At 41.6% G+C, this 23340-nt stretch overlaps 1 protein-coding gene across 2 annotated transcripts in view; it reads right to left on the bottom strand.

Moving 5' to 3' along the window:
- LOC131692835 (protein lin-28 homolog) overlaps nt 1-23340 on the bottom strand; it is a 75924-nt gene that overhangs the window by 4081 nt on the left and 48503 nt on the right. For both annotated transcript variants that reach the window (XM_058980148.1, XM_058980149.1), the window contains exons 2-3: nt 8852-8958; nt 8594-8766 (exon numbers count right to left, since the gene is read on the bottom strand). In XM_058980148.1, the coding sequence (XP_058836131.1) occupies nt 8594-8766; nt 8852-8958 (280 nt within the window). The remainder of the gene's footprint in view (nt 1-8593; nt 8767-8851; nt 8959-23340) is intronic.

Genomic DNA, 23340 nt, shown 5'->3' on the forward strand with positions numbered 1-23340 from the left:
TGCTACTCGGGCCGCCGACGTTTGGCATGATTCTCGCTATTGCCTTCGCCGACTTTGCACAGACGTAATCAACGTGGTTGTTGAAGCTCAACCGGTCGTCGATTATAACTCCCAATTGCTTCGATGCAATCACGTGCCCTCCGACGTCGATCTGCATCCGTTAAACCGATCTGCAGTTACTGACCAACAACACCTCCGTCTTGTGGTGAGCTATTTGCAGCTTGACCCCGTTCATCCAGCGTCTATTGCCTCCGCCACCGACACCTCCACTTCTTCATGTGTCTCACCTATCACCGTTAGTGACACGTCGTCCGCGAAACCCACGATTTTTACTTTTCTAGGCAGCTGCAGCGTTAAGACCCCATCGTACATCCCATTCCAAAGGGTTGGACGGAGAATGGAGCCCTGAGGAACGCCCGCTGTGACTCGCATTGACTTCTGTCCTTTGCTCGTCTCGTACAGCAGCACTCTGCTCTGAAAGTAGCTCTTCAGGATCTGGCATAGATAGTCGGGAACCCTCATTCTATGCAGCACGGCACTGTTGAACGCGTTCTTCCCATCTATCGTGACCACAGCGCAGTATCGATCTCCTCCTCGCTTCTGTTTAGATGACATCTCAGTACTCTCGAGCACTGTCCGAATTGCATCCACTGTCGATGCTCCTTTACGGAAACCGAACTGCATCTTGGACAGTCCGCGCTCACCTTCCGTGAATTTCGTCAACCTGTTAAGAATGATCCTTTCCAGGAGTTTTCCGAGTGTATCCAGCAGGCATATGGACCTGTGCGAGGTCGAGTCGCCAGGTGGCTTCCCTGGCTTCGGCAGCAACACCAGCTTCTGGACCTTCCACATTTCGGGGAAGTTGCCTTCATTTAGGCACTTCTGCATCACTATCCTGAACATGTCCGGATATGCCAGGATCGCAGTTTTCAGTACCACGTTTGGTATTCCATCCGGACCAGGGGCTTTCTTTGATTTTAGGCGCTTCGATGCTTCTGCTAGCTCGTCGTTAGTCACTTGCCGATCCGTGTTTGTTCCTTCTTCTTCGCCGTACGGTGTCGGTGGCCATATGGTTGAATCGTGCTTCGGGAAAAGGCCCTCGACGATTATCTTCAGCTTGCTCGGACACATTTCGGCTGGCGCCGTCGTACCCTTCATTTTCGTCATCACGACTCGGTATGCGTCACCCCAGGGATTGGCATCTACTTCTCGGCATAGCTCCTTGTGGCACTGTGACTTGCTAAGGCTGATCTCCCGTTTTAAAGCGGCCCTAGCTTCCCGAAACGCTGCCTTACGCTCTTCTCTATCTGGTTCCGACCTTGCTCTTTGGGCCCGCCTTCTGGCTCTAAGACAAGCAGTGCGTAACGGACTAAGCGTCTCGTTCCACCAGTAAGCTGAACACAGTTTGTTGCGTGGTTCCAGTTTTCGCGGCATTGTGGCGTCACAAGCCGCCACAATCCTTCTTGTTAGGTCAGCCGCATCCACGTTCTCGGTCCCGCCGTTCGGCCGAAGTGCCTCAACAAAGAGGTCTTTGTTGAAGGCTTTCATCTTCCACTTTCGTTCGCCGGTCACCCCTCTCTGTATTGCCGCGGGGTTCCGTTGACCGATACGGTAGCGAATCGCCTGGTGGTCACTATGCGTATACGTTTCGCATACTCTCCAATCCATGTTCGCCGTCAATGAGGAACTACAGAATGTGACGTCGATGATAGACTCCTTCCCGTCTCTCCGAAATGTGCTTACAGAACCTTCATTGCACAATCGTACGTCTAACTTCGCTAGAGCTTCCTGCAGGATACACCCTCTTGTGTTGGTTACTCTACTGCCCCATTCCACAGCCCAGGCGTTAAAGTCACCACCAATGACTACCGGCTTCCGATCGATCAACTGCTCGGTTAACTGCTCCAGGATTAGGCTGAACTGCTCTACTGTCCACCTTGGAGGAGCGTAGCAGCTACACACAAAGATGCCGTTGATTTTGGCAACCACGAAACCCTCATATGAACGTTCTACTACTTCTTGGATGGTAAATCTACCCATTACTTGTATCACAGCGGTTCCTGATCTATCCGCCACCCAGTTACCGTTATTAGGGGGGACTTGATAAGGCTCTGCGATCAAAGCGACATCTGTTGCTGTGCGGTATCACAGTGATTCAGGTTTATCTGGGCCATCTCCACCACCGTTGGCCTGCAGTCGCCTTCTTGTAGGCTGGGCATTTAAAGCCACCCGTCTGATGGTCGTTTCCTTCCGCTGGGGTGCAAAGCAAGCACTTCGGCCTCTGCGTGCAGTCTCTCGCAATCTGTCCGGGCCTTTGCAAGCCCCTATCCAAAGTCTAAACATTTGAAGTATTTCTCCGCTTGTTTATTTACTCGTCGGGCGGCTCTCAGTAGGCATCTCGACCATCCAATTGTAACTTTACCTACCTCCAGTGCCTTGTCTGCAGCGGTTACCGGTAAACCAATCATCGCTGTCTGCGTTCCTCCGTATCCCTTCCTTAACCGGATCGTCATGTGCACCTCGCCCAGGTTACACTGCTGCTTCAGTGCACCTCTCGCCTCTTCTTCCGTCGTGATTTCATCAAGCTCCTTGCACACAATTACCATCTCCTGGCTGAAGGGTTTAACTTCTGCCTTTTCACTCATTGATTTATGAATAGTCTCCTGCAAGGTTTACTAGTCGTAGAGTTCTTCTTCAGTTCGAGGAGCATCTCACCTTTTTGGGTACGCCTGACTCTTAACACGTTTTCCCCCAAATCTTTCAGCTGCTGGTCCTCTCTGACCTTTTTGTACGTAGTCTCGTCATTTGCTTTGACGAGCACGGCTTCTCCCTTAAGCGCCTTCTGACGAGCCGAGGGTTCTGATTTCCTCTTCTGCTCCCCTTTTCGCTCCTCCTTCTTTTTTTGCTGCTTCGCGTGTTTCTTCTTCCGACCTACAACGGTACTCCAGCTTTCACCATGTTGGGTGGCGTCCTTTCCTTCGACAGCAACAGCGTCCTCGAGCGTCTGCCTCTTTTACCCGCCTGGTCTTTCGTCTCCTGGCGAGGATCTTGTCCTCTTTGTAGTTATGGGAACTGGCGTGTTCTCCACTCCAATCTGCCTCTCCTTACCCTGTTTCGGAGGGGCTAGGAGGATAGTAGCCTTAGCCGCGCCAATGCTCACTCAGCTGCATCCGCCATCCGCATGGCCGTGTCATACTCTTTCACGGCAGACAGTAGCGCCTTCCGGATTCTGATGAACATCTCCTTCATGTGCTCATGGACATTGTGTCTCGTGTCCAAAAACTTGTGGAGCTCCACCTCCAAGCGAAGTGCCACTACTTTTGGCGTTTGTGTGGTTTAGCTCATTCCACTCTGCTCTGGCTGTTTTTGCTGTTGCTGCGGTTTCCCCTCCTCCTGCTCTTGCTGAATGACTTCAGCTACTATTGGTGGTGGTGACCTCACCAACCCACCTCTGACGAACGAATTCGCCGTGCCTGCTCCGTTTATGTTAGTTGCTTGTTGTTTCTTCATTTTATTGGTTCCCAACTCCGGGCCGCTATCTCCACTCGCTGCACATAGTCGCCTTTCGCGATTCTATGATTATCTATGCTGCCAAAAAGCAGCAGTGAGGGTTCACACTATCCTTCATGGGGAGTAACGTTCAGAGCCGGATCGGCGTAAATCGGGAATGCTCCAACCGAACCTAGTACCACCAACCAAATGATGACGAGTTTCTAACGTACCCGGAGACCTGCCAGGGTTTTGTTGGGACGGATGCAGCCATGCTGTTAGCTCACTCGCCATTTCCAGTCGGTGTCATCCTTCCATACTCAGTGTGTAGACCAGCACACCAGTCAGCCCAAAGTCGCCGTCCTATTCGTGATCCGTGTCCTGTCCATTGTCGTTCGCCATGGTCAGTATGCCATAATCAGGATGTTACTGGCGTCGATCCTGATGTGCCGGTTCGCACTCCGGTTGGACTAGAGTGCTTTTATTGCTAAGATCTTAGATTATTGGAATCTAAGGATCTTAGCAGAAGCGGCACAGACTCGCTTCGTCGGAGCTGCTTTCGGAGTTATGGCTTTTTTTAGAGGTTTAGAACAGCCCAATCCTAGCCCCATCATATCGCAGTAGGGCCGTGGGGGGGGGGGGGGTTCGTTAAGCCCCTAGACTCCTAGACTGCTGCCCCCGTATGTATGTATGTATATGTGTGTATGTATGTGTGTATGTATGTATGTATGCATATTTTTATATCGAGGGGGAATCTTCCAAAGAGACCACCGACTTGACCGTGGTACTGTCGGATTCTTATTACAGCTCTTTCTCCAGCAAGCCTATCGACTAAACCTCAACCTCCTATATCTCCGTATCCGCTTCCTCCCGAGACCACCGTTGAGTATTACTTTGGGAGGGGATTGTGCTCTTACACCTCTTCATTCTTAGAGCCCCTTTGCTCCTCGACTGCGCCTGTCGCTGTATGGGTGTTTTATCAATTTATTATAATTTTTTTTATAAATAATATTTTCTTTATTCATAAATTTTTTTATTATTGTTATTTTTTAACCCGCGTACAGCTTGCAACGTTACCGGTCCGCGGACGACTGCCGTCGCCAACATCGGAACCCGTCGTGACGTAAAACGATCCAGAGGTACCGAAAATGTAACTCGCATCCCTTCACCCCCACCCATGGAGGATTTTTTTTTCCCGACGTGAAACTGCTTGTTTGTGCTGCCAACTTAATGCTCGTATCTTCGCTGCGCTAGAGCTCCGACAGAATTAATGTTACTGTCATTAGCTTCCATCTGTCCTTGAGCCCGTTGGCCCCTCTGCATACGCGGATCTCGTTGGCTCCCATGCGTATGTTGAGTCACCATGCTATCCATCCGGTCGCCAACGTTGAAACCCGTCGAGACGTGAACCGATCCGGAGATGCCGAAACGCATCCCTTCACAGCCACCCTCCCAGTATTTTAACCGACGTGAAACTACTTATTGATGTTGCTAACTTAGTGCTCGTTTCTCGCATACGACCGTCGACGTACTGGAATCCGTCGGTGCGTAAACCGATCTGGAGAAGCCATAAGACCTGGCTCGCGTCCCTTCACGACCACATTCATAAAGTTTGTAACACACTCGAACCACTCGCCCATATCTTGCTAGTTGACGTTGCCAGCATGCTGTTCTACATTATCACATGCTCCGGTGTTTCCTCGACATTTATGCACTCAGGACAAAAGGGTGACACAGCGTGTCCGAACCGATGTAGATACTGTTTAAAACAACCATGACCAGACAGGAACTGCGTCAGATAGAAGGTCACTTCACCATGTCTACTTATTACCCAGGTCGAGAGAATCGGTATGAGTCTGTGAGTCCATATTCTCTTTTCCGACGAGTCCCAATCATGCTGCCATTTGGTCATCGAGTCAGCTCTCACTAACTAACTAATAGCACCTCCGTTTTGTGATGGGCCATCTGCAACTTCACTCCTTGCATCCAGTTTCCAACCCTGTCGATCGCCTCTATCGCCAACATTTCCACCTCTTCTGGTGTCTCTCCCAGTACGCTTATTACCATGTCGCGAACTCGACGATCTTTACGCCTCTAGGCAGCTTAAGTGTCAGGACGCCATTATTCATCCCGTTCCACAGCGTTGGACCCAGGATAGAGCCTTGCGGGACTCCTGCCGTAATTCTAATCTTGTTTTGTCCCCCGTTCGTCTCATAGATCAGGACCCGATTCTGGAAATAACTCCATAGAATTCTACACAGGTAGCTAGGAACCATCATTTTGTGCAGTAATTCCGCAATGGCTTCCCAGCTTGCGCTATTGAATGCGTTTTTGACGTCTATCGTTATCACGGCACAGCATCGATTTGCTCTTCTTTTCTGTTTGCGCGCCATATCGGCTCTGTCGATCACCGTAGACTTGCCCTTCCGAAACCCGAACTGGTTTTTCGACAACCCGTTATCCCTATCCGTAAATATTGTCAGCCTGTTAAGGACAATCCTTTCCAAGAGTTTCCCGAGTGTATCCAGCAGGCATATTGATCTAAACGACGATGGATCCTCGGGGGGCTTACCTGATTGAGGCAGTAGCACTAACTTTTGTATGTACCATTTGTCAGGGAAGTGGCCCTCGGCTAGAAGCTTTTGAAACACTTTTCTGAACATATCCGGGAGTTTCTGGATTGCCGCGCTTAATGCGATGTCATTCTAAGCCTCTTTGGCCATATTGGCCACCATCGACGGTTCCGAAAGCCCCGGCGAAAGTATTCAAATTTAAAATAATAATACACGCTGTGTCTAAAACCATTATTAACTAAAAAATGACCATAAATTTGGCATACGGCACTCGAAAGATACAGTATCCAAGCATCTTCTCAATTAATTTCAAAATGATCCATCGAGAGATTCGAGAAAATGGCGATTTGAAGTTTTATGACACGTTTCATAAGGCTACCGGCAAACACCCACGGGTTTGGTCCTATCTTTATAAACAAAAAAATATTTGTCTACTTATTTGGTACTTGGTATTCGAAAAATATAGTAATCAAGTATATCCGCTGCAAGTTTGAAAATATTTCATTAACGGGATGGAAAGTTATAACGATTTGAATGCGGTATGCGGTCATAGATGGATTTTCTACCAGATTTCAGGTATGAAGCCATGTTTGTCCATTGACTATTTAGATCGTTTATACGTGTCGCTGTTTTAAAGAAAACCCTCACCATTTAATTATATAAATATAATATCCAAAAGTTGTTATTTATATGCTGCGTTGAAAAAATATGAAAATAGGGTTGTCTACCTGAAATTAACTATAACGTGTAAATTAAAAAAAAATGATTATAGGTTGGAATTTTTACTTAAAAAGGCCATATCTCAGTAGTGTGTTGACTGACTCTAATTGTTTTTTCATTACTTAACTGGTAGACGTTTTATCAACAATTGTCCTTCAGAATAATGTAAAATAGGACCAAACCCGTGGGTGTTTGCTGGTAGCCTTATGAAACGTGTCATAAAACTTCAAATCGCCATTTCTCTCGAATCTATCGATGGATCATTTTGAAATTTACTGAGAAGATGCTTGAATACAGAATCTTTCGAATGTCGTATGCCAAATTTATGGTCATTTTTTTAGTTAATAAAGGTTTTAGACACACCGTGAATAATATCGGTTTCTCGGTGATGGCTAGACCGATTGAACCATACTACGTCTCTAATGAAAGCATCTATAACCCCGTCGACTTCTATTGAATTTCATTCCGATACGACTTACGGTTTCGGAGATTCGGATTTGTTGTGTGCAGTCTCATAGAAAATTGCTATTCAAACCGATACTGCGATGAATGCACAAAGGTAAAAATTTCGCTGGAATGTGTGTAAAACAACTTGAATTTGCAGTTCTAGATCACTGGCACGGCCAACTGAAGTCTCGTTGACTACATTGATCATCAAATGCAGTGCCGGGAGTGCCCCAGTCAAAATTAACAAACTTACATCAGTTTATCGGGGATGGTTGGGTCGAATTTCACAAACTTTGTCTTAAATGAAAGTTATATTGTCCCCATATACGCCTATAAAATTCCGTACGGATCGGTTATATGGTTCCAGAAATATCGACTGAACCATCCGGTCACATAAGAAATCCCCATATAAGCCGGAACTAATTTTGTTCAATGGGCAGGATCCCATGACATTTTAGAAATCAAATTCGTATTTTCGATTCCAAATATCTGTAAAATGTGTGAACCGATCATTTGGATATAAAATAACCGTCCTACACATGGTGAGAACATTACATTTATTCTTTCACCAGCTGATCAAGACAACCAAACTCTGTCTCAAACCACCGATTACTGGTTATGATGGTTTAAGTTTTTGATTTGATCTTTTTTCTTCTACAAAGATTTAAAACTCGATCTTTTTTTTCTTGTTGTCATGTCATTTATAGTAAAAATGTAATATTTCCATTAGAGTACAGTGATTCTCATCCTGAGATTCGCGGACCCCTAGGGGACCGTAAAAAGGTTGGTGGGGGTCCGAGAAGCTGAATATCTTTTCCGGTTAGATATCAAAATTTAAAGCTTTTTCGTAACAAACAGAAAACAGTATATTGATATGAATCAACATTATCTTCACAAACAATATTATATCGTCGTTTACGGCTGCGCACTGGGGTGAACCAGTCACAGAAAATAAGTGACCGTATAGCGGGAAAATATAATTTTTATTTACTTTAAACAAAAACCTCTTTCACCACATGACGTTAAACTATTATTAATAGTGAAAACAGATTTTAATCTCAAGGAAGTGACATACTTACAGTTATACCACACGAGAAACTGTGCATTTATAAAGTTCAAAAAATTAACACTAATTCTCAATGTTTATCAATTTGAAAGTTTACACAGGTTTTTAAATAATTTTTGTTCTAGCTAAAATGTCTGTTATGGTTGTGGTTAAACAGATTAACCCAAACAAATAAAATCAAATCAACCTACAAGACGTCGTTAAGAGTAAAGGAGTAAGAATCAATATCCTGGTGCATATGAATAATCGCAAAAACGAATTTAAAAGTCCATTGCTTAGCACATTAAGTACAACTTACCTCATTTTACGAAACTTCCGCTTGGCTCCCGGATGAAATTCGCTTCCCTTGCAATCCGACTGAGACGGTCCGTACACTTTAGTTGCTTCGTAGCCCTTGTCCGTCAGTTTGGAATCGAACTCCACCGGTTCGTTTTGCCCTAGCGACCGGAACCCCTCCATTTGAAGGACGCTCTTGAATATGATAAAAAAAACCGGAAATATTACATAGGAAAAGGCAAACTAGCGTATCATTGCAACATCGATTGCCCTCCCCTACCTGATGAACAAACACGTCCTCTCCACCGTCGTCCGGTGTGATGAATCCCCATCCTTTGACTACGTTGAACCACTTACACTGGCCTCGTCTCGTTTGGGTTCGCCCGTCTGAAAGTGAAAATAACAGGATTTTTTTCGTCAACAAAAGCCATCCAAAGGGGTCAAAACTATAAGATTAATGTCAGCGGAAGAAATTAAAAATCTTCGATTGAAATCTGCAGATAAAAGTGACACCTAGCTGTCCAGGGACAACCCCTTTACGAAAAACTCAGAACTAGCCGTAGCCGTAGTCCGTGTAGATTCCGTTCAAACGTGTTCTACTCCACTTTTCAACTTCTAACAAGGAAAACAATTTCTGAAATAGATCCGCTACCTGTCTAACGGTTTTATGAGAACTATATGACAGGATCTTTTTATTGCCTGTCCGTTCGGATTTCGCGCCAACCAGAATCTCGTCACTCATGCGTCAAATTTTGCGTTGTTTTTTGCGTACGATTTTTCGAACGGATGAAGCCTTCTTTCTATTCAATTCCCATTCCATGCGTAAGGGTCTATGATTTTAGCGAGATTGTAGTTGATCATGTGCGAGTAGACTTTAATCCTCGTCTTCCTAGTTTTAATTTCCCGCGAAGGAATCGGAGCCAGAATAGAAAGGAACCAGTATCATCGTTTTCTAACCGTAGCTTATTAGTTTAATTTTTCGCTTTCTTTTGTTCGTTAGAGGAATTCCTTCCTTCGCTTCTGTTTTTTTTGATAAACCCTTTCCTAGTTGTTTTTTCGGTTCCACAGGTCGGACTAGTCGGAGTTCAAAACGTACATGCATGTGAATAAATTATGATTAGAAATACATTAGGCGGCATTAGACTATCATTTGTTCGCTTGCTGTGCGGGCACAATGTGAAAAAGATTTGTCCTTATGAGTTTGGCACACTTTGAAGTATGCAACATATAAAAAGAGTTGAATTTGGACTCGTTTTACAACTCGCTTCCCACTATCATCGCCATACTCGGACTTCAACTGTCCCAGTATCGAGCATGGATTTACGAGGGCACCTCGTGTTTGACCTCTATTCATTTTCTCGCTCAAGACAAGCAAAAATAGATTTCCTTGCACTACTCGGAGGGTTCAGACCTCAACTTCTAAAACTTATAATTATAAGTTTTCCCCCTATCGGAAAGGAAATGCGGTGCGTTCTTTGAAATTAACAGGCGCAAAGCGGAGTGAAAAGACACGGCCGACCGAAGACGGTGCGCGTACATGGTAAGGTGAAAGCATGGCAAGGATTCCTTTTTCGTACATGTAGGAATGTACAACCACGGTTCCATGAGATAGCTAGAAGAGTGCGTGTCGCACGTTGTATGAGAAATTGCAATTAGGGCAAACTTTAGCTGTACTGTTGGGTCGAAAAAAGAGAAAAAAAAATCTAAACAAACTATACTACTTGTGCTAAGATCGGAGGAATCCAGCCTACAATATGCTTCACAGATCTAATTTTGCTAATAAAGGATTATTCAAATTACCGCGGGAACACAATCGAAAGGACCTGCCACGCTCTGATTAACCGTGCGTTTGCGCATACGAAGCTTCGTCGTCTGCGAATGTTGACGAAGGGTTCGCGAGTGTGACTGCGAGCCCGACTGCTGCGACTGGTCAGTTGTGATGGGGACGTGATTTACGGGTTTGACGATTTTGTTTTTGTGGCTAGTTAATGAGCTCGTGGATATCCAGTTTCACGGGGATGGGGCATAGCATAATATACTTTCTACCTATAAATTATTCCAACAATCATTATATTTTTGTTTTCACAAAATGAAAGTAATTGGACGAACGAGAATTTTCCATGTGACACATAATTCTAGCATGGAAGTTTAGAAAACGAAGTATGGTTTCACGTTTTTGAGTTCTAAACAGGAAACCAAAAAGAAAATCACCGAATAATATTCGATTCATGCAGGTTTGCTTATGGTACAGGTATACCTCGATGGTGCGTATTCCCCAATATTTCTTGTTTGTCTTCCTAACATCAGGGAAATGCAATGAATTTTAAGGAAGTCCTATGGGCGGCAAGAAAATATACTGTAATATAAAGGTAGGCTTCGTTGCGGTGGGAATGTGGCGGAATTTCTTTGACAGTTTACGCGAAACATTCTTAATACTGCAACGCATACCGCATTGGATTTACTATACTACAATGAGGCACATGCAAAATATTATTAATCGGGATAGTAGGAGATGAGTTTTGATAATTTAATTTTTGAAGCTGTATTGAATTTCTCAGTCTACAAATACCTGTCACATTCGTACTATCACGGTGTCTTTGGTACAAAATATTTAGACAAAAAAAAATCAGTATCGCCAAACTACTAACTAATCGAAAGCTTAGATGCTGCTCTTTAATATGAGCATAACTATGAAATGTTCTATCGGGGGTCTAGAACTTTTTTTGTATTGTATTTGTATTTGTATAATGTTCAATTTTCCAGGTAATTTTTCAATTTGTAGCTCAAAAAAGATATATCCCTTTTAGGAGGTTATATCAGTGAACACACACTGTCAGAGGAGCGAACTTGCAACCTTCGAAGACACCATTTAGCCAGTTTCGTGTTGGTAATTTGGTATTTTGAAATTCGCAAAACAAAACCTTTCATTCGATATTTTCTTTCGAAATATATTTTTGCTCGGGGATCCTATGTAACTGATGTTACACTAAAAATTCTATTATTGTTCTATGGATTTTTTGAACAATATTATCTCAATTAGTTGTTTTCGTTTTTAGTTTCGTTGAAAATTACGAGTTAAAACATGATCGAAAGACTCTCTCTTTAGAATCATATAAGATCAGTGGTCCACATTTTAGTAGAAAATTATATTTTACGCAAAATAATTATTTTATGTTCTATTTTGTAGTCAGCGAGAAAATGTTTGGAAGCAGCAAGGTATTATTTGTGTTTTAAGGGGTTTTGTATTTGTTCAAAGTAGCAATTCTATTATATAAAACTAGCTAATACCCATCGCGCGTTGCTGCAACTTTCAACGAAATAGGAGGAAAATACAATTTGTTCTGAAGCGCCATCTAGCGGACAGATAATCCCCAACTAATAGCACACAAACACGCTTCATAACAAATGGTTACTATGTGTAAATTTTGACGGCAATCGGTTAAACCGTTTAGGAGTCCATAAATCATGTAGGAGAACATGGGGAGACTTGACCAAGCGCAAGATTCTAATTTTGGCTATGACGTCTTCTATTCGATTCTTATAATTTTTTCAAAAATATTTTTTTACTTGTTTCGATCCCTTAAGGTAATTTTAAAAGTTTGGAATGAAAAATCCTTTCCTTACAGAAAATATTACGTGATTAATAAAGTTGCATTAAATGATGTAATTTTTTATCAAACTTTGTATGGACATATCTACTCGACTACTAATGACTATTAATGTACTATACTATTAAGATGGTATACTTAATCTTTGTGAAGCAGTGAAATGATTTTACATAAATTGGAACATTGGAATAGTTATTATTAGAATTTGCATGACATTGAATGCCATAACTAACGTTGGGGAGACTTGACCAAGTGGCAATTAGCTGAAGAAAGATGCAAAATTCCTGATATTTATCATGCTTTGGTATCTACTGTTAATGATAATCACGCCATAAAAAATCCCTCAAACATTAGTATTTATATTTTAGTATTAATAAACAAATTTAGCAACAGTAGGACTGATTTCTTGACGTGTGAACACGCAATGCAAGCAGTACGGTTAATCCTTAAAAATAAATGCATTAAAAAAAATCGAAACTTATCGAATGCAACCGTTTTATTTTTTTTACTGCTACCTAAGGACCTCGACAATATGGAAAAAAATAATTACAGTATGTTTTAAGTCATTATTTTTTGTTATGATTTTTCAAAATTCTTTTGGTCAAGTCTCCCCACGTCTTGGTCAAGTCTCCCCGCAGTGGGGAGACTTGACCAAAAAAACGATCATGGAAAAACTTTTATAACTTTTCAAAAATGCAATTAAAAATTCTGCAAAAAATCATGAAGAAGCACAATAACTTTGCACATTATATCTCAATTACTCTTGAGAGATTGTAGGCTTTTTTAGAGATTTATGCAGTTTTAGCTGAAAACCTGGTTTGGAACATTGACTTTTGTATAGATAGATAGAGAGATAGATAGATATGAGAAAGTTGAAATTTTAAAGTGCACTTTTCCAAGTATTTCGATTTAATTAACCAACAAAACAAAGTGTCTAAATACATCAAATAAAGGTAAAACGGTATGAGAAATAATTATTTAATATTTTTTACGTTGACATGACCCAAAATATTATATCTGGCCCGTACAGGGCACAGAGGACGAACCCCCTCCCGGACATGATTAATCGTGTTGTTGAAACTCTTAAAGACTGTAAACCCCTCTTGGGTGAGAATCTCACTCGTTTCGAAGTTTCAAATCCCATCTTACCCCGAATAAAAGGACTCCCAAAAATTCACAAACCCGGAAATGAAATCAGGGAAATTATTTCATCAATAGGTGCCCCAACCCAAAAAATTGCAAAATGGCTAGTGCAAGAATTTCAAAATATACCAAAAAAGTTTTCCAGCCGGTCCATCACCAATACACAAGAATTCACTCTCAAACTTCAAAACTCAAGTGAAATCAAAGACGATGAGATTATGGTCTCCTTTGATGTAACCGCACTATTCCCACGTGTCCCTGTAAAAGATTCAATTAACCTACTAGATGATTGGTTATTACAATAAAATAACAACAGTCTATGGAAAAGCAAAGTAAGATCTTATATCCAACTTACTCGCCTTTGCATGGAAGAAAATTATTTTACATTCCGGGGTGTCTTCTATAAACAAACCACGGGTGCTCCGATGGGTAACCCACTCTCTCCATTTCTTTGTGAACTTTTTATGGCAAACTTTGAAGAATGTTTAAAAGAAAAAGGTGAGCTACCAGAACGCTGGTGGCAATACTTTGGCGATATCTTCTGTATTATCAAACGTATAAATTTATCCCGGATGTTGGAAACCATTAACAACATCCATAAAATATCAATTTTACACACGAAGAAGAGAAAGATAACAATTTGCCCTTCTTGGATGTGCTTGTAAAAAGAGAGGGGGGTCCTTGACTTTCGAAATATATAGGAAACCTACAAATACTGAGAGAATTATACCAAATACTTCAAACCATTCATATCAGCATAAAATGGCCGCTTTTCACCACATGGTCCATAGAATGCTTACTCTACCATTAGGGGAAGAAGCAAAAACTAAAGAAACTGAATTCATTTTCGAAACTGTTAAGCTCAATGGGTATCCAGAGCAAACCATCCAATCAATAATTAATAAAAAATCTAGAATACTTCATAAGCAACACCTCACGACCTTAACTCCAACAACTGAAAATTTAAAAACGATAGCAGTAGATTTCAACCAGAATACGGCTTATCAACTTAGGAAAAAATTAAAAAAGTTTGGTGTAGATCTAGTTTTCAGCAGTAAAAATTACCAGCTAAACATCTAAATCTAAACAGCTAAACCCACAAAGGATCCGATAGAAACACTGAGCAAATCGGGGATATACAAAATATCATGTTCACATTGTGATAAAGTTTATATTGGACAAACCAGGAGAACATTAGAAATTCGATTCAAAGAGCGAATAGCGAAAAACTTCAGGGACGTATATTGTCTTAAATCGCGCGTTGGTCCGCTCAACGTTAGAATATTGTTCAGCTGTTTGGAATCCGTACTACCAGTACGGGATTAACAGAATCGAGGGTGTCCAATGCAGGTTCATACGCTTCGCCCTTCGTCTACTCCCATGGCGAAACAGATTTCAGCTGCCGAGCTATGAAAACCGTTGCCAGCTAATACACCTCGATACACTCAGCATTCGGAGGGACTGCTCTCGAGCCCTGTTCGTCTCGGACTTACTCTCTGCCAGAGTGGATTGCCCTACAATCCTCGGACGTCTGGATCTTCAAGCCCGCGTTCGAGCTCTACGTAATAACTCTCTTCTGCGAGTTCCGTTCAGGAGAACCAACTATGGTTGCCAGAGCGCTGTTACCGGACTCCAACGAATTTTTAACAGTGTGGCGACGACCTTTGTCTTCAACCGGACGCGGAATGCGATAAAAGCGAAAATGTTGTCAATCTTAAAATGTAATTAGTTTAAGCAACCACCACTGGGGCCAAGCGGCCTGTTGGTGAAGGTAATAAACATAAACATAAACATATTGCGGAAATAGCAAAAGCTTCTAGAGGTGCAATTGTGCCTTTCTCATTTCTCCAAACTATGATTTAATAGCTGGTTCGTACAATATAACATTACGGAAATATCTTTCATTCTTATTACACTTGGTAAGTATATATAAGAGCACCTTTTTGCATTCATCGCGGTATCGGTTTGAATCGGAGTTTTCTATGTGATCGCACTTCACAACCCGTAACTCCGGAGCCGGAAGTCGGATGGAGATGGAATTTAATATCAGTTTCCGGGGACGCAACACCTTTAATTTGAGACTAAGTTGATCAAATCGGTCTAGCTATTTTCGAGAAACCAATATAACCGTTATTCTGAATTTGGATGCTTCCGGATCCGTCGATGGTGGACAGTGTGGCCAAAGAGACTTTGAATGACTGTTGGTGACCTAGATCTACAAATTCAACAGTTCTGTTTACATTTTGGAAAAAACTTAACCTTTTTACATTCATCGCAGAATTCGTTAGAATCGGGATTTGCTGCGTGATCGTACGTATCACCCTGTAATTCAGGAACCAGAACTCGGATCCACATAAAATTCAACAGCAGCTGATCGACCTTTCATTTAAAATCAAGTTTGTCAAAATCGGTTCAGAAAATTCCGAGAAACCGATGTGGACAAATCAACAAATTTTGTTTTGTAACCATACTCTTCAACTCGTAATCCGGAACAAGATGTCGGTTGAAAATGAAATTCAATAGCAACCTATGGGAATATTATATCTTTTATTTTAATCTTAGTTTGTAAAAATCGGTTCAGCCATCTCCGAGAAACCGATGTGGACATTTTGTTAACAAATCCGCACATACACACACATACATACATACATACATACATACATACATACATACATACATACATACACACATACATACACACAGATATTTTGCGATCTCGGCAAACTCGACTAATGTTATATGAGACTCGGCCCTCCGGGCCTCGGTTAGAAAATCGGTTTTTGAAGCAATTGCATAACCTTTCTATATGAGAAAGGCAAAAGAATAATATTTAATTAGCTTAATAAGCATGAGTTCAATGTTATCTTCATGTGATTATAATTTGGAAAGGTTGGTGGAATGGGTTTGAACGTGTAGGGAATGGGGGGTTAGTAGAGTGGGAGTGGAGGATGCGTCAGAAATCCTTCATCTTATTTCGGTATACGGGATGAATGAAGGAAATGCGGGCGTGAGGGTGGTCAAAAAGGAGGGGAGTGATGAAGGAGGGAGGTATAAGGGCAAGACGGGGGGGGGGGCGGCGACGCAATACTCAACTGCATATTTTGCCTTCCATTTGAGACTTGGTTTGAGAAAATCGGTTCAGTCATCACCGAAGAACCGATGTGACTTTAATTGTGGAATATGCCCGGAATTCCGGACTTCCGGAATCGTCGATAGTGGACAATATATTCAAAGAATGTTTGATTGGCAATCAGTGATCTAGATCTGCGATTAGAAGTTATTTGGTGACCATTTCAATAGTTTTTAGCCTCTGAGGTATTACGATTGTACCGATTTATATGGGAAATTCCAGTGTATCCTTACTAACACCCCTGTAACTCCGGAAGCAAGAGTCAGAACCGAATGAAATTCAGCAGCAGTCAATGGCATTACTGTATCTTTCATTTGAAATCAAGTTTGTAAAAATCGGTAGAGAATTCGTTGGGGAATGGGTGTGATATAAGCTTAGGAACTTGGCGGGTTCCCCGGGGGCGTCATGAACTGTCATAGGTGGCCAATGTGGTCAAAGCTGCTTTGATTGATCATTAGTGATCCAGACCCGCAAACTAGAGTAATGTTACATCAATTTTAATATGTTTTACATCATTTGAACATCATGGTGGTACCAGTTTATATGGGAATTTGCTGTGTGACCACACTCTTCAACCCGTAACTCCGGAACCAGAAGTCGGATCAACTAAAAATTCAATAGCAGCTTATGGGAGCGTTATACCTTTCAGATGAGACTAAGTTTGCGAAAATCGGTTCAGCCATCTCTGAGAAAATTGTGTGAGTTTAAATGACACACACACACATACACACACACACACACATACACACACACATACATACACACACACAGACATTTGCCGATCTCGACGAACTGAATCGAATGGTGTATGACACTCGGCCCTCCGGGCCTCGGTTAAAAAGTCGATTTGTACAGTGATTGCATAGCCTTTCTTTATATGAGAAAGGCAAAAAGGTGCAAAATCGGCAAAGTCCCAAAAAGTCGATTTTTATAAAAAAAATTTTCGAGTTAACATAAAATCTCGACGTTTCATGCATTTTAAAGATGTTGGGCATCAAAAATACGAATTCGATTTCTGAAATTTCATGAGGTCCCCCCTTTGAAAAAAAAAATTTGAGTTCCGGCTTATATGGGAATTTCATATGTGACCGGACGGTTTAGTCTATATTTCCGGAACCATATAAGCGATCCGTACGAAATTTTATAGACATCTATGGGGATATTATAGCTATCATTTGGGACTAAGTTTGTGAAAATCGGCCCAACCATTTCCGGGAAACTGATGTGAGTTCGTAAATTTTGAAAGATGGCCGCTTTTCCCGGGCACTTCCGGAACCGTTTATGGTGGTCAATGTAGTCAACGAAAGTTTGGTTGGCCGTCGGTGACCTAGAACAGCAAATTTAAGTTGTTTGAGAGACATTTTAGCGAAATTTTTACCTTTTTTGCTTTCATCGGAGTATCGGTTTGAATCACAATTTGCTATGTGATCGCATGCCACAACCTGTAACTCCGGAACCGGAAGTCGTATCGGGATGAAATTAAATAGCCATTTACGGGGACGCAATACCTTTCATTTGAGGCCAAGTTTAGTCGAATCGGTCTAGCCATCTCCGAGAAACCGATGTGACTGTTATTCTGAATTTAGATACTTCCGCCGGGGCTTCCGGAACCGAGGATGGTGGCCAATGTGGCCAAATAGACTTTGAATGGATGTTAGTGACCTAATACTACAAATCGAAGCAGTTGTGGTCATATTTTGGAAAAATTTTCACCTTTATACATTCATTGCAGAATTTATTAAAATCGACATTTTCTGCGTGTTCGTACTTATCACCCTGTAATTCCGGAACCGGAAGTCGGATCCATTAGAAATTCAATAGCAGCCTATGGGAACGTTGCACCTTTCATTTGAGACTAAGTTTGTCAAAATCGGTTCAGCCATCTCTGAGAAAAATGAGTGACATTTTTGGTCACATACACACACACATACACACACACATACATACATACACACATACATACACACACAGACATTTGCCGAACTCGACGAACTGAATCGAATGGTATATGTCACTCGGCCCTCCGGGCCTCCGTTAAAAAGTCGGTTTTCAGAGCAATTGCAATACCTTTCTATTGAGAAAGGCAAAACATAGTGGAATTAAATGGAAAAAACCTGTTTTAATCCACCTAGCGGTGCAATTGTGCCTTTCTCATTTCTCTAAACTATGGCACGGAGGCTTTTTATGTTCAACATAACTGTGGAAATGTCCATTACATTCTTAGTACACTTTGCACTTATACACAATGGCATGCCAGCCACGAACTTGAGTTGACGGTGAAACACTTGAAATAAAAAAATATAATACTCCATTAGCCTAATCAGCATTAGATCAATGTTATCTGCTTGCTAACTCATTTTGTCATGCGGGGGTGGGTATGTGAGGAGGGCGAAAGTCCCATGAACGAACGACTCCCGAGCTTAAATTGGTATGCTTTGTGATATAGTGGTGGTTTAAATATGATGGGGTTGAAAGGGAGGGGTATGAGGGCTGGATGGGGTGGTGGTCTGAGGGGTGATTTAAGGAGATTTTTAAAGGAGGGAAGTCAACAGTAGAGGGGGGGGGTAACCCCTTTCCGTAAACAATCAACTACGCCCCTGTTAAAATCCAGAAACCTTATGAGAGTCGAAAAAAAATTTGGCCGGGATTAGGTTGACGTTTTTCAGAGTGATTGCATAACCTTTCTATATGAGAAAGGCAAAAATGTGCCAAAATCCAAAAAAGTGAATCGTGGTCAATTTTTTTTTCGAGTTTGCATCAAATCTCGACGTTTCATGCACCTTGAACACATTTAACATCAAAAATAAAAATTCTATTTTTAATTTTTCCTATAGTTTATATGAGAAATTTCTGTGTGGCCGCACTCTAAAACCCGTAATTCCGGAACCAGTATTCCGATCGATCCAAAATTCAATAGCAGCCGATGGGAAGGTTGCACCTTTCATTTGAGACTAAGTTTGGGCAAATCGGTCCAGCCATCTCTGAGAAAAATGAGTGACATTATTTGACACATACGCACATACATACACACACACATACACACACACATACACACACACATACACACACACATACACACACATACATACATACACACACACATACAGACTTTTTCCGATCTCGACGAACTGAGTCGAATGGGATATGACACTCGGCCCTCCGGGCCGGGATTAGGTTGACGTTTTTCAGAGTGATTGCATAACCTTTCTATATGAGAAAGGCAAAAATGTGCCAAAATCCAAAAAAGTGAATCGTGGTCAATTTTTTTTTCGAGTTTGCATCAAATCTCGACGTTTCATGCACCTTGAACACATTTAACATCAAAAATAAAAATTCTATTTTTAATTTTTCCTATAGTTTATATGAGAAATTTCTGTGTGGCCGCACTCTGAAACCCGTAATTCCGGAACCAGTATTCCGATCGATCCAAAATTCAATAGCAGCCGATGGGAAGGTTGCACCTTTCATTTGAGACTAAGTTTGGGCAAATCGGTCCAGCCATCTCTGAGAAAAATGAGTGACATTATTTGACACATACGCACATACATACACACACACACACATACACACACACATACACACACACATACACACACATACATACATACACACACACACATACAGACTTTTTCCGATCTCGACGAACTGAGTCGAATGGGATATGACACTCGGCCCTCCGGGCCGGGATTAGGTTGACGTTTTTCAGAGTGATTGCATAACCTTTCTATATGAGAAAGGCAAAAATGTGCCAAAATCCAAAAAAGTGAATCGTGGTCAATTTTTTTTTCGAGTTTGCATCAAATCTCGACGTTTCATGCACCTTGAACACATTTAACATCAAAAATAAAAATTCTATTTTTAATTTTTCCTATAGTTTATATGAGAAATTTCTGTGTGGCCGCACTCTGAAACCCGTAATTCCGGAACCAGTATTCCGATCGATCCAAAATTCAATAGCAGCCGATGGGAAGGTTGCACCTTTCATTTGAGACTAAGTTTGGGCAAATCGGTCCAGCCATCTCTGAGAAAAATGAGTGACATTATTTGACACATACGCACATACATACACACACACACACACATACACACACACATACACACACACATACACACACACATACACACACATACATACATACACACACACACATACAGACTTTTTCCGATCTCGACGAACTGAGTCGAATGGGATATGACACTCGGCCCTCCGGGCCGGGATTAGGTTGACGTTTTTCAGAGTGATTGCATAACCTTTCTATATGAGAAAGGCAAAAATGTGCCAAAATCCAAAAAAGTGAATCGTGGTCAATTTTTTTTTCGAGTTTGCATCAAATCTCGACGTTTCATGCACCTTGAACACATTTAACATCAAAAATAAAAATTCTATTTTTAATTTTTCCTATAGTTTATATGAGAAATTTCTGTGTGGCCGCACTCTGAAACCCGTAATTCCGGAACCAGTATTCCGATCGATCCAAAATTCAATAGCAGCCGATGGGAAGGTTGCACCTTTCATTTGAGACTAAGTTTGGGCAAATCGGTCCAGCCATCTCTGAGAAAAATGAGTGACATTATTTGACACATACGCACATACATACACACACACACACATACACACACACATACACACACACATACACACACACATACACACACACATACACACACACATACACATACAGACTTTTTCCGATCTCGACGAACTGAGTCGAATGGGATATGACACTCGGCCCTCCGGGCCGGGATTAGGTTGACGTTTTTCAGAGTGATTGCATAACCTTTCTATATGAGAAAGGCAAAAATGTGCCAAAATCCAAAAAAGTGAATCGTGGTCAATTTTTTTTTCGAGTTTGCATCAAATCTCGACGTTTCATGCACCTTGAACACATTTAACATCAAAAATAAAAATTCTATTTTTAATTTTTCCTATAGTTTAAATGAGAAATTTCTGTGTGGCCGCACTCTGAAACCCGTAATTCCGGAACCAGTATTCCGATCGATCCAAAATTCAATAGCAGCCGATGGGAAGGTTGCACCTTTCATTTGAGACTAAGTTTGGGCAAATCGGTCCAGCCATCTCTGAGAAAAATGAGTGACATTATTTGACACATACGCACATACATACACACACACACACACACATACACACACACATACACACACACATACACACACACATACACACACATACATACATACACACACACACATACAGACTTTTTCCGATCTCGACGAACTGAGTCGAATGGGATATGACACTCGGCCCTCCGGGCCGGGATTAGGTTGACGTTTTTCAGAGTGATTGCATAACCTTTCTATATGAGAAAGGCAAAAATGTGCCAAAATCCAAAAAAGTGAATCGTGGTCAATTTTTTTTTCGAGTTTGCATCAAATGTCGACGTTTCATGCACCTTGAACACATTTAACATCAAAAATAAAAATTCTATTTTTAATTTTTCCTATAGTTTATATGAGAAATTTCTGTGTGGCCGCACTCTGAAACCCGTAATTCCGGAACCAGTATTCCGATCGATCCAAAATTCAATAGCAGCCGATGGGAAGGTTGCACCTTTCATTTGAGACTAAGTTTGGGCAAATCGGTCCAGCCATCTCTGAGAAAAATGAGTGACATTATTTGACACATACGCACATACATACACACACACACACATACACACACACATACACACACACATACACACACACATACACACACACATACATACATACACACACACATACAGACTTTTTCCGATCTCGACGAACTGAGTCGAATGGGATATGACACTCGGCCCTCCGGGCCGGGATTAGGTTGACGTTTTTCAGAGTGATTGCATAACCTTTCTATATGAGAAAGGCAAAAATGTGCCAAAATCCAAAAAAGTGAATCGGGGTCAATTTTTTTTTCGAGTTTGCATCAAATCTCGACGTTTCATGCACCTTGAACACATTTAACATCAAAAATAAAAATTCTATTTTTAATTTTTCCTATAGTTTATATGAGAAATTTCTGTGTGGCCGCACTCTGAAACCCGTAATTCCGGAACCAGTATTCCGATCGATCCAAAATTCAATAGCAGCCGATGGGAAGGTTGCACCTTTCATTTGAGACTAAGTTTGGGCAAATCGGTCCAGCCATCTCTGAGAAAAATGAGTGACATTATTTGACACATACGCACATACATACACACACACACATACACACACATACACACACATACACACACATACACACACACATACACACACACATACATACATACACACACACATACAGACTTTTTCCGATCTCGACGAACTGAGTCGAATGGGATATGACACTCGGCCCTCCGGGCCGGGATTAGGTTGACGTTTTTCAGAGTGATTGCATAACCTTTCTATATGAGAAAGGCAAAAATGTGCCAAAATCCAAAAAAGTGAATCGTGGTCAATTTTTTTTTCGAGTTTGCATCAAATCTCGACGTTTCATGCACCTTGAACACATTTAACATCAAAAATAAAAATTCTATTTTTAATTTTTCCTATAGTTTATATGAGAAATTTCTGTGTGGCCGCACTCTGAAACCCGTAATTCCGGAACCAGTATTCCGATCGATCCAAAATTCAATAGCAGCCGATGGGAAGGTTGCACCTTTCATTTGAGACTAAGTTTGGGCAAATCGGTCCAGCCATCTCTGAGAAAAATGAGTGACATTATTTGACACATACGCACATACATACACACACACACACATACACACACACATACACACACACATACACACACATACACACACACATACACATACAGACTTTTTCCGATCTCGACGAACTGAGTCGAATGGGATATGACACTCGGCCCTCCGGGCCGGGATTAGGTTGACGTTTTTCAGAGTGATTGCATAACCT

Source organism: Topomyia yanbarensis, chromosome 3 (genome assembly GCF_030247195.1).
Source record: "Topomyia yanbarensis strain Yona2022 chromosome 3, ASM3024719v1, whole genome shotgun sequence".
In the NCBI taxonomy this organism is placed as follows: Eukaryota; Metazoa; Arthropoda; class Insecta; order Diptera; family Culicidae; genus Topomyia; species Topomyia yanbarensis.